Source organism: Cydia splendana, chromosome Z (assembly GCF_910591565.1).
Source record: "Cydia splendana chromosome Z, ilCydSple1.2, whole genome shotgun sequence".
NCBI lineage: Eukaryota > Metazoa > Arthropoda > Insecta > Lepidoptera > Tortricidae > Cydia > Cydia splendana.
Window position 1 is genome coordinate 22,501,685 of NC_085987.1, and position 12,099 is coordinate 22,513,783.

The window sequence follows — 12,099 nt, forward strand, 5'->3', positions numbered from 1 at the left end:
GCAGCTTTTTCTTTATTTCTTCCTTTTCGCGTGCATTTGCAACAGATTTTACAAGTGAATTTACTTTGGTGTTAGTGAGCACTGTGGTGATTTTTTGATTCGTTGTATTTGTTTTTTGTAGCGTTCTACCTTAGACCGAAGACTGGCAATTTCAGCTGCTTGCTTGTTTATTTTCAGGTTTCTTGAATATCTCGCTCGAATTTACTTTAGGTATGCTGCCCGAGCTCGCCTGTTAATATTTTGAGGGCCCGGCGGTGGAGGTGGTGGCTCTTCATTATCCGAACTAGGTGGTGTTATAGGAGCATTTCTTAAGTCTTGAAGTGCTAAACGTCGTCTTCTAATTTTTGCTTTTTCTCTCCAAATTTTTCTAGCTGCCCGCTGTTTTCTGGGTGTCATTTGGGTTACAGTCTTAATAGTTCCTTTTTTTTTTTTTTTTTTAATATTTTTCATGTTCTTTAACTGTTTGCAGTGCGTGTTTGTCAGGATCATTTTTTATTCGTTGGTATCTTAATCGTTCTGCTATAGGTTTTTTCTCAAGCCGTTCTTCATGAGTAAGTTTTTTTCTAGGTGCCATTTTTCTGTAAAAGGAACATATTATACTGTAAAACAAACATGGACATAATTCAAACATACCTTTCATACAAAAGAACAAGTATTATCCCTTAATAACAAGTATTATCTCTTTTGTGGTGCGCGTGCCGCGACCGCTGCAGGGAACCATCGAGTGCGTCGACTTCTGGCCGAAAGGTGTCGTGTTTCGGAGGTTCCGGGGCAAACTGCCGAATCCGACACAAGAGCAGCCGATGCTACGGAGCCACGCCGTTTTGTCGACTAAATAGTGTTTAGTTTTAAGTTTATAAAATACATATGTATGTTAATCTGTAAGGTATTTGTAATATGGGCCTTGTTGCCTGAATTAAATTTCTAAATAAATATACTCAAATCTGGTGTACTAGTATTTCCCTGGCCTTTGAGTATCTCCCCTGGCACCAAAAAGGACAGGGGAAATATGGCAGGGGAGAGACTTTTTCGTGATCAATCGAAAATTACCGCAACACTGTCTATCGTACACAATTTACAAGCAAACGTAACAATTTATGCACTATTTACCATAAACATTTAAATATATTTTAGTATTTGAACAAATATAAACGAAATAAAACTCACCAGAGGAAAGACTACGTTCACTCAACACTACTGCACCCATCGAGTGGCGCGGCCGACAAAATGACAAAATGGCCGCGCAAACGGTTCTTACGACGCTTGCTGCTAACTTCACCTCAAATACACTGTACTCAAGGTCACAACTCCCATAGACTAAATAACAATTTCGAATTTTAAACGAAACAAAAAAGCCAGGGGACGAGACGCGAAACACGGAGGACAAATTTTGGTGTTAATTTTTTTGACGAAAAATAAGAATGTAAGTGATTTTATTTTCTAGGTACTGTAACTTAGTTATCATAGTCCATGTTAATAACGACATCAAAATAATAATTTAAATTAAATAGATTTATAATTCCTGATTAACAAATTATATCGGTTATACACGAAAAATATCTCTCCCCTGGTGGGGACAGACCAGGGGAGAGATATTTTTCGTGTTTGTCCTGACATTGTGACTAAATTACGAATACTTTTAAAATAATATTAAGTGACAACGAAGAACACATTCGGTTTGAAGATATGAATAAGTTTTTACCTAATAATTTAAATAAAAAATGTATTTTTTTGCCCTTGCCGTCCAAAGTACCTCTTAACTTAGAATGACCCAGCTGTTGTAGATCTGCTTACATTAAGTCATTACTTTTCAGATAAGAGTATCATAATTGACTATGGTATTCCAAAGAGTATGGGACTGTAGCTGTCCTCTCTTGTGGGATAAATGGGAAGCCAACGGAATCGTATGGACTATTGAAGACCTTCCACCACAAGATGACGAACGTGCTGTTCGGCTCTTGATAGAACAATTTTGCCCGGATGAGAGATTGATCTCTACCCTCGGTAACCATTGCAAATTATTTAGTAGGGTGGCCGAACAGGCTTTAGGTTACTTTTCGTTCATGTCGTCTCAGATATGGGTGAATACTTATGGTATTAATGCATTCAGTAATGTTCTGAACACAAATATATGAGATGACAAGCGCGAAAGTGGTGGGGGAAGTTGCTGTGACGCCATAAAGTCGGCAGTACAAACTTTTTTTTTCTTTTTAACATACCAAATGAAAGGGCTTTATGAGTAGATCACAAATATATAATATACTGTAACATTTTCACTAGGTACTTGGTCTATCAAATTATTAGAGAACGTTCAAAGTAGGTCAAAAGTTATCTCTTCCTTGATACTTTTATCTAATTAGTGATTACTCTTTCTTTACGGCTGGCACTGTTAATACATGTATTTATTTATGTATGTGTAGGTATATGTAAGTATGTATACCTACCTATGTTTTTTTTATTTGCATGGAAATTTGTCTGTTTTCTGTGTATTATGTGATAGGTTTCTTTCATTGCATTTGCAATACCTACTGACATGTGTAAGTAAATTTATTAATTTCTGCATCTCTTCTAGACAACCTTTAGGTAGCACTACCTAAAGATTGTGTAGAAGAGATCGCTTTTTATCGATAAGACCGCCTGTTATTTACCTATGCTTGTGTTTCTGTTTTCTTTTATTGAGGTGTGCAATAAAGAGTATTTGTATTGTATTGTACACATCATAATGTCATTCCGTATTAAGTAACATAGGTAGGTAGGTACCTATTGACGAAATATAATTTGCACCGATTGGTCATATCATAACATAAAACTTTATCTTTAATACAATAGGGCAAAAGAGATGTGAAGTGCTTTGCCACACGTCCCAGCCATATACGAATTGAAAAATTGGAATACTAGGATAACTTAGAAATTAAAATGTAGAAAAGTATACTTTAAGCAAAACGGGGTGTTACTTGTTTTATTACCCTATTGTAAAAGAGCCATTAGCGATAACATTCATTGGCGCAAATAATATAGGTATCTTAGACCATAAATAATATCCAGATTTACAAGTTTCGCAATTAATTAATTACGGATTTAATGGATCAGGTAGATACTGAAGTAATATGAAATGATAAGCATGTTTGACTAAGGTTAGCAACACTTGTGCGTGTCAATAATAGTGTAGTGTAGATGGTGTGAAAAATCCTTTGCCATCGTATTTTCTCGCAAACCTTCGTTTTTGTCATGCTACCATCACCCTCAGTACTTTTTTTACTGATAATGACTGAAATATTATACATGTACAGTCACCAGCAATAATATGTTACTCTTCGAAGGCCGCAAAAATATGTGACACGCTCTTATGGCTCTATAAATAAGATGGTGTCAGATATTTTTGCGGACTATGTTGTGTAACATATTATTGCTGGTGACTGTACCTAGCTATTTTCCCAGGAATGCACGAAGATCCAGATGCTTTACAGAAGATGGGTGATTTTTGGCGAGATTGTTTATCGCAACGCATGAGCCTGGCTTGCTACAAAACGGTTGATAACAACAGGTCGTTGGCGGCGTTTAATGTTTGCGTTGTCAAATGCGTCGACGATAAAGACACAAATGACACAATAACTGGAAATGTAAGTATTTTCCCACAATTCCCATACAGGTACATGAATAAAAAGCCAGTAAAGTGCATGTCAACCACGCATGGTTGAGGGTTCGGCGGTACCTTTGTCATCATTTTCTTGGCCTTGTCTCATTTCTGTACCTTCATTCCTACTAACTACAGTCATCAGCCAAAGTTGCTAAGTGGATAAGGTGTTCAACATGACATCTTGTTATTTTTAAGCGGAGTCAATAACACAATCGGAATTAAGTGTAACATTTAATATATATATTAATTGTATAATTATTACACTATATCATACAGAAAATTATTGTCGAGTGACAAAAAGAACGAACACGACAGGCCTTGACATATTTAAAATTCAAATTATATGATGGCCAGCGTTACACTTCCAACAGATCTTACTCCCTAACAGTCCGCTTATTCAGCAACAGAAGTAGCTACTTCTGCTGCTGAATGCTGAATATACCTAAAAGCATTTTGTTCATGGGATTTCGTAATTTTCCGCCTTCGTTTTTGAAAATAGTATGGTGTGGACGTATATAAATATCGCAATTAAAAGTCTAATTTATAAATATAATGCACTATAAGTAGTCTAACCTCTGTCCCCGCCGGGCACAGATGTTATTAATATTATATACCTACTTAAATCATTATCATTACTATTTGTCCCGACTCGTGTACCTACTTATATCGGCCGTCATGTGGGACCACTAGTACGCATAAACGAGCGTACGTTACGTAGGTCTAGTGGTCTAAGTAGGTAGTATCAAAAAGTATGAACACCGGAAAATCGGAAATATGAAGTAATACCAATGTGTCATTTACGATGTACCTACCTACTAATATAGACAAACAATTTCTGTCTGAATAGTTATTTGTGCAACTAGAGAGCAAAGTTAGTTTTGCTGTGAGTGCTGAATATGAAAAGCGTAAGATTCTACAATAGAATCGCGAGCCTGGCGTCTCTATATAAGACACGAGTTGTAAAAACTATATCTCGTGTGGCACATATTACCACTTTTCACCTCAGCAGTGAGAATATATTAGAAGGAAAAAATACAAAATATTAGTCCCCCTAAATACATTTATAAATTACGTTATAATAATAAACATAAACCGACGTACAGTTCCCCTCCAACTTTCGTTCCTGTTCGTGTTCGCGGTTGAATTCACATTCCCGTTCCCTTTCCCGATTCATATTCCTACTCTTATGGTACTGTTTTTTAACTTGTTCGAGCTACTGAGGTGAAAAAGGTTTTCTCGCTCACTTCTTAAAATAAAGTTTCTCATACTGCGCTGACCTACACGGTTATAAAACCGCGTGCCGTCCGTGACACGCTACACCCTTCGAGCAACACCGGCTTCCGACACATCGGAAGGGAGGGGCCCAAGCGATATCTCACCGTACAAATCTTTCTGCCATTTTTCGCGGGGGGAAAGGTGCACACAGTCGCACTTCTCACACGCTTACATACAAAATCCAATCTGTAATGACGACACAAATACATAGAAAATGACACACGTCAAAGACAAATCTTGCAAACCTCGATCTCTTTTTGTGTGCGGACGAGTGACAAGTGTCACAACACGCACACTAACACATTTTCGTTGAAGTATGTTATTGTATTCTGAGAGATGAGAAGTCGGATTTGTCGCGACCTTCGAGCAACACGGAAGGGAGGCGGCATTCGCACTATTTCCCCTCTGCCGAGGTACAAGATTAGCGCGTCAATCTAATCTAGCGCGGGTAATAAAACTAGTTGCACTTGGATTTTTCACTAGACCGAGTCCAGACGCGCGCGTGAACACTGCTGCACAAAAATGCCTGTTTGCTCGGTTTTTTGTTATAAAAAGAGGTCGGGGACATCAAATTTACAAAAAGAAAGTGTTACATTTCACATGTAATATTTTTTTTTACATATCATACGTTTAATTACATTCAAACACAATTATTATATTTTAGTCTCATGTAATTGTTGGATTTATCGATTTTGCTCGCTCAGTACAAATTGCGGATCGGTCGAGCGACAAATCCGACTTCTCATCTCTCAGAATACAATAACATACTTCAACGAAAATGTGTTAGTGTGCGTGTTGTGACACTTGTCACTCGTCCGTACACAAAAAGAGATCGAGGTTTGCAAGATTTGTCTTTGACGTGTGTCATTTTCTATGTATTTGTGTCGTCATTACAGATTGGATTTTGTATGTAAGTGTGTGAGAAGTGCGACTGTGTGCACCTTTCCCCCCGCGAAAAATGGCAGAAAGATTTGTACGGTGAGATATCGCTTGGGCCCCTCCCTTCCGATGTGTCGGAAGCCGGTGTTGCTCGAAGGTCGCGACCGATCCGCAATTTGTACTGAGCGAGCAAAATCGATAAATCCAACAATTACATGAGACTAAAATATAATAATTGTGTTTGAATGTAATTAAACGTATGATATGTAAAAAAAAATATTACATGTGAAATGTAACACTTTCTTTTTGTAAATTTGATGTCCCCGACCTCTTTTTATAACAAAAAACCGAGCAAACAGGCATTTTTGTGCAGCAGTGTTCACGCGCGCGTCTGGACTCGGTCTAGTGAAAAATCCAAGTGCAACTAGTTTTATTACCCGCGCTAGATTAGATTGACGCGCTAATATTGTACCTCGGCAGAGGGGAAATAGTGCGAATGCCGCCTCCCTTCCGTGTTGCTCGAAGGCTACACCCCAACCCGCTCCGGAAACGGAAATGCTTATGGGCCCGTACCTATGAGTATTTAATTACTTCGGATTACCTAGAGTCTGGCTCAAAGAATATAATACTCACTAGGGGTCATCCATTAATTACGTCACACGTTTAGGGGAGGGAGGGGCTCAAGAAAATGTGACATGTTGTGACATGGGGGAGGGGGGAGTCACAAACATTGTGATGTCACTTTAACTACATCAGTAACCGAAAATTAATTTATATAATATATATTTTTTAATCGCTGTACAGTTAAATAATGAGATTTTGGATGTAACTTTCGTTGTGTTATAAAATTACTAATATTTATACAGGGTGTCCCATAAGTGACACGTCACGGTGACACTGGAGGTAGACCAAGCCAAGAGGACCCAAACCAACTTAACATGACCCCAGTAAAAGTGGGACGGTTTTCGAGTTATTGCCAAATTAAGGTTTTTCATGAATTTTGACTGTTTTTAACATTGTTAGTGCCAGTGTGCACTCGGAAAAATCTCGAAGTTAGTTTTTTTTATGTGTACGGCATCATGAATAGTTAATTAAGATAACAGAATAGGTATTTTCAACCGACGAAAAAAACGGAGGAGGTTCTCAAGTCGACGCGTATATATTTTTTTTTTATGTATGACCACGCATAACTTTTTACAGAGATGTTCGATTTTGATAATTATTTTTTTATTGGAAAGGGTATACCCCGAAGTTGGTCCCATATAAATTTGAAAAAAAAATCAACCTTAAGGGTAGGAAAATAGGGGATGATTGATTTTTTCACTCACCGATTGTAACGTATGACCACGCATAACTTTTTACAGAGTAGTCGTAATAATAAGAAAAAATTGGAAAAAATTCCTACCCTAAGGGTGGGAAAATAGGGGTAATTTATTTATATTACAGAACAAAATAAAAGTTAAAGTAGGATTATTAATATAACAGTTGATAGCTAAAGCAAGGTAGGTAGCTATTTTAAAGGTAATCAAAAATTAAGCATGTAATAATTTGTATAAATTATAGCCACAGAAAATTATAAACTAAAAACTTTTTAACAAAAAAAATAACCGCCGAAAAAAAACTAAAAGGAAATAAAAAAACCGGCACTAACACGAAACGAATCGACCAACAAAAACAATAGCGCACTGAAAAGAAAAAAATAATTATTTTGTCTTCAATAACGCAAGTGAATACCTATGAACTATGTATATACATACTTCTGAAATCAATCACACAAATCTGCGTATTTATATACATATTTACAATCTGTTATTTTTGGAGTCGGTGCAGGTGCTTCACTAAGGTGCTCAAGTTTGTTTGAGGCTGGCTAAAGATAAAGTTTACTTCAAGCCAATAAGGTCCCAAGAGGAACTACGGCGGCGTATGTTCGAGGCATCACGAAACATATCCGAAATTAATTTAAGAAAATTAACTTGAAGTTTTACAAGACGGTGCCAAACGTGCATACGAGCCGAAGAAAAGCAATTCGAGCACCTATTGTAAAATTATTACAATCTACCCTTTCAAACTTCAACCTGTATTATTTTCTTTGAACCTTTATCAACTCAATGATATCCTTAAAAAGGGAGATAAGCATTTTCCATCTCTTTCTTTTAGGCATTCGGCAAATACTGAATAGGCGTTTTTTTATTTCTGTGTCCAGAATGAGATATCTTAACTTAAATCGTTATTTTTAATAAGTAGCAACGGATTGCAGATTTCCAAGTTTTCACTTATTTTTTATGAGGCTTTCGAAAGATTATTAATAAATCATATTTTATTGCAGGAAGGTACATGTGTTATACCATTTTTGAATCTGCATAACATGTTCAATATTTTGACGTTATTTGCTCATTACTTTTCTAGTAATTTTTTTTCACGACAGGTGGCCAAAGTTGAAATTAATGTTTCGCTGTGAATTTCATTCAAGATTAAACCAGTACTTTTTTGCATTTTACATTGTCTATAGATAAAATACCTATTCTGTTATCTTAATTAACTATTCGTGATGCCGTACACATAAAAAAAAACTACGAGACCTTTCCGAGTGCACACTGGTACTAACAATGTTAAAAACGGTCAAAATTCATGAAAAACCTGAATTTGGCAATAACTCGAAAACCGTGCCACTTTTACTGGGTCATGTTAAGTTGGTTTGGTTCCTCTTGGCCTGGTCTACCTCTAGTGTCACTGTGACGTGTCACTTATGGGACACCCTGTATATCAAAAATATTTTTTTAATAAAAAAATAATGCCGAGTTAATATTGTCGATTTCGTTGAAAACAAAATTGCCTAAAATGTGACGTCACACCAGGGGGGGGAGGGGTTTGCAAAATGTGACCAAGTGTGACCAGGAGGGGGGGGGGGGGGGGGGGGGGTAAAAAAACCTAGAAATTCGTGTGACGTAATTAATGGATGATCCCCTAGGAGAAGAACGGTAACTCCATACAAAAAAATGTCCCCAACCGTTTATTTATACGTTTATACTATTGGCGCCGTCGTTGTGTACCAAGAACTAAAGTTGACAACCGGTTTAGCCTGGCGGGTATTGGTAGGTAGTAATTCTGTTGATAAACATATTTGTTATCTTCATATCACGAAATATATGAAAGATGCAAATATTAGCCCTTGTTTGTGGTATTATCAATTGATTTAAATAAAAGGCATATTTATGTTTATAACATGTATTATTTTATTTATTAAAAAAAATGTATTACATATAGAAATACATGGTTTGTCTGACCATGGGGCGTTAAATCCAGGGCTTGATTTTACTCGCTAAACTGAGCTACTTTTACTATGGGACCAACCCTAAAATCGGGGAAAAATTTTTGGCTTTTCCATAGAAAACGTCGACATCTGATCAGCCAAAATGTATGAAAAAGTAAAAAAAAATTTCGGGATTTCGGGGTTAGTGCCATAGTAAAAGTAGCTCAGTTTAGCGAGTAGAATCGAGCCCTGGATTTAAAGCCCCATGTTACTGATAACACACAGTATACACTGAAAATTAAACCCTGAAAACTTAATAAAAAATAGACATTAATAAAGCGCATTCACAAAGTTTTCAGTATAATACAAATAACTTTAGGCATGCCTATACCTATTACACTTTACACACACAGATACACTACACTTTACACACGGCATTTTACACAGATTTCCAACTTGTATTCATACATTTCTTCACGGTTAATTAATACGCTTTCCAGATGCGTTATGACGCGGTTCCTTCTGAACCCACTAAAGCTGTGAATTTCACTCAAATATATTTGTCAATGACTGTCCAACTGCTGTGGTTAAAGTTCATAACGAAAATTTTATTTATTAAATCTTTGATAATAAATACAACGTAGCGGTACTACTTCTTAAGACTCTGTAAGTCTGTACCTACATGGATTACAGCAATGCACTTGCACATAGAAAATGTGCTAAATGCGGAGCAACGGCTGTTGAAGATAGTGTGTAAACTTCTTATTATGGTGGGTAGACGTACCTACCCTCCATATATTTTATGAACATTGATAAAGACAGTTGGAAGCAAATATTCATTATAAAACTTAATAGCGTGTAATTAAGTTTTAAGTGTTTTAAGTTCCGTTTTATGATTGATAATGTAAAAAAAATCGTGAAATTTTAAATCTTAGTTGGGAGCAATGTTGCTGTAGAAAAATGTTTTTATTTTGATTACTGCACACATAGAAGCTTCAGGCGCACACATGCGCAATTATAAGGGGACATAACTTTCTTAGGAAGTGAACAGGCCTTGGTCTGGCTACTGAAATATTACACTAATTTTTGGCGGGAAATTCAAAAAATCTTGGGCTGGTCACACTTTGTGTAGTAGGAATTATACTTTTGATACTAGAAAATATTTTTGATTTTCTGTGCACACGTAAGGTACCTACCTAAGGAAATAAGTTAAATATACGTTGACATTTGACGTGCACTCAAAGTCAGCTCACCATAATTTTTACCACTATTTAAAGTACAGTCAACGACAAACACATATGTTTACGTTCCAATGTTTAGATTTTATTGATATTTCCCAGAACTTCTAGTTTATCCGTTACTTTACACACGTGTCCTGTTTATGAGATTCAGGTATTAATTAATTTACGTACTTAATCAAAGTTTTAGGCAAATGTTAGAACTAGTACTAAAGTATCAAAATATTAATAGAGCACTAACCTACTAAATTGTTTCCGACTTGTAAACATTGCAGTTTTTCGTTATACAACCCTTCACGGCGACATCGCACATTGTCGTAATTATTTACGAGCTTAAATAGTAGTTTGCGGACCTCACTCGGTATAGTCATTACTCATTATTAATATTATTTAAACTAAACGCCTTATAAACCGCGAACAATTTGAATGAATGACATAAATTGACAACAGACTTTTAACTTTTTTTTTAATCATAGACAATTGGTGATACAACAAGGAAATATCTGTCAACAAAATTTGGCTAGCCAGACTCTAGTCATATGCCTTCTTGGTACTGGATACCGTTTTGATTATTTAAATGTATGTTTCAGATAGAAAAGGGTAAGTTTGATGATCTCTTTAAAACACTAACATACCTAGATGGAAAATACGACGCCTTTAAAGATTTGGGAGTCGACAAGTTCTTGTATGGCCTCGGCTTGCTCGTAACAAGGGAAAACAGAGGGCACAAACTGGGCGCTAAGGTACTGGCTGCAAGGTAAGTGAGATCTTGCGAGTTACCCTCTTTTTTGGATTTGTCACTGCATGAAGCTTATATGACGTTTTCTTTTTCTAGATTACCAATGTGCCAAAAATTTGGATTGACAGCCACGTCAACATTGTTTACTGGCAACGCCTCGCAGAAGTTGGCAGCACAGTGTGGCTTTAGAACAGACTTAGAAGTTACCCTCGGCGAACTCGCAGAAAATGGTTTGCCGTATCCCAAAGGCGACGAGAGGTCTATTAAAATAATGTCTAAAAAATATTTCTAAAATTGTATCAACAGAACTACTATAGGTATCTTTATTTTCATTAACAAATCTAGGAAAGCAGCAGAAGTAGTAGTTAACAAAATGCTGTAAGACTACTATCCTCGTCTAATGTATGTTTTTTTGAGAATGAATGTTCAACTTTTAACTTAAGTAGGTACCTATTGTTCCTAAAAAATAAAATTCATTATTTAGTTACCTAATTGATTTCATCCATATCGTGACCAAAACTTAGTTTTTATTGGTTCCTATTTTAGTAATTGATCTATATAAAAACAAAAGAATAATTCTGTGAAATTGCTTTATTCAGACAATTTAATTAATGACTTTCTATGAAAAGCTATCTTTATAAATTTTATAATACTATAAGACAACTTCATATTTTTATGTTTTAGATTTATACTGGAAGCTATTATTTATACAGTTTATACTGGTTTATACTTATTTATAGAACAACATTGTTAGGTAAACTTCTGGGCAAATTGGCCTATTCTGGCGCTTATTATTTTTTATAAAAGTACTAGTTAAAATACTGTACCTACTCGATTACATACATGCTGAATCATATAAAATTATAATACATAGTTAGGTACTCAAAACGTATTGTAACATATAGAAAAAAATCTTAAGTTATCCTATTAGCTATACAGCTAGTGTTAGAAACCTAAAGGTGAATGCCCGACGCATTCGAAACATGTGCTAAATATAATAAATGCTTCAATAAATCAATTAAACCGTTTGTTATTCAGTACTAATTCAATGTTACTTAAATGTATAATAAATTTTCATAAA

The 12,099-nt window shown here is 35.8% G+C and overlaps 1 protein-coding gene across 1 annotated transcript; it reads left to right on the top strand.

Moving 5' to 3' along the window:
- Positions 1–1,814: 1,814 nt before the first annotated feature.
- LOC134804877 (uncharacterized) lies at positions 1,815–11,386 on the top strand. Its single transcript, XM_063778184.1, has 4 exons — positions 1,815–2,004; positions 3,439–3,620; positions 10,879–11,036; positions 11,115–11,386. The coding sequence occupies exons 1-4, from the start codon at positions 1,836–1,838 to the stop codon at positions 11,308–11,310; spliced, it is 705 nt and encodes a 234-aa protein (XP_063634254.1). The 5' UTR covers positions 1,815–1,835; the 3' UTR covers positions 11,311–11,386.
- The last annotated feature ends 713 nt before the right edge of the window (positions 11,387–12,099 follow it).

What these genes read in the sequence shown, in the direction of transcription:
- LOC134804877 (XM_063778184.1), top strand. Translation starts at nt 1,836, where the DNA reads ATGGTATTCCAAAGAGTATGGGACTGTAGCTGTCCTCTCTTGTGGGAT. An exon ending in GAGATTGATCTCTACCCTCG is followed by an intron (nt 2,005 to 3,438) that starts GTAACCATTGCA and finishes CTATTTTCCCAG; the next exon opens with GAATGCACGAAGATCCAGAT. An exon ending in GCTAAGGTACTGGCTGCAAG is followed by an intron (nt 11,037 to 11,114) that starts GTAAGTGAGATC and finishes TTCTTTTTCTAG; the next exon opens with ATTACCAATGTGCCAAAAAT.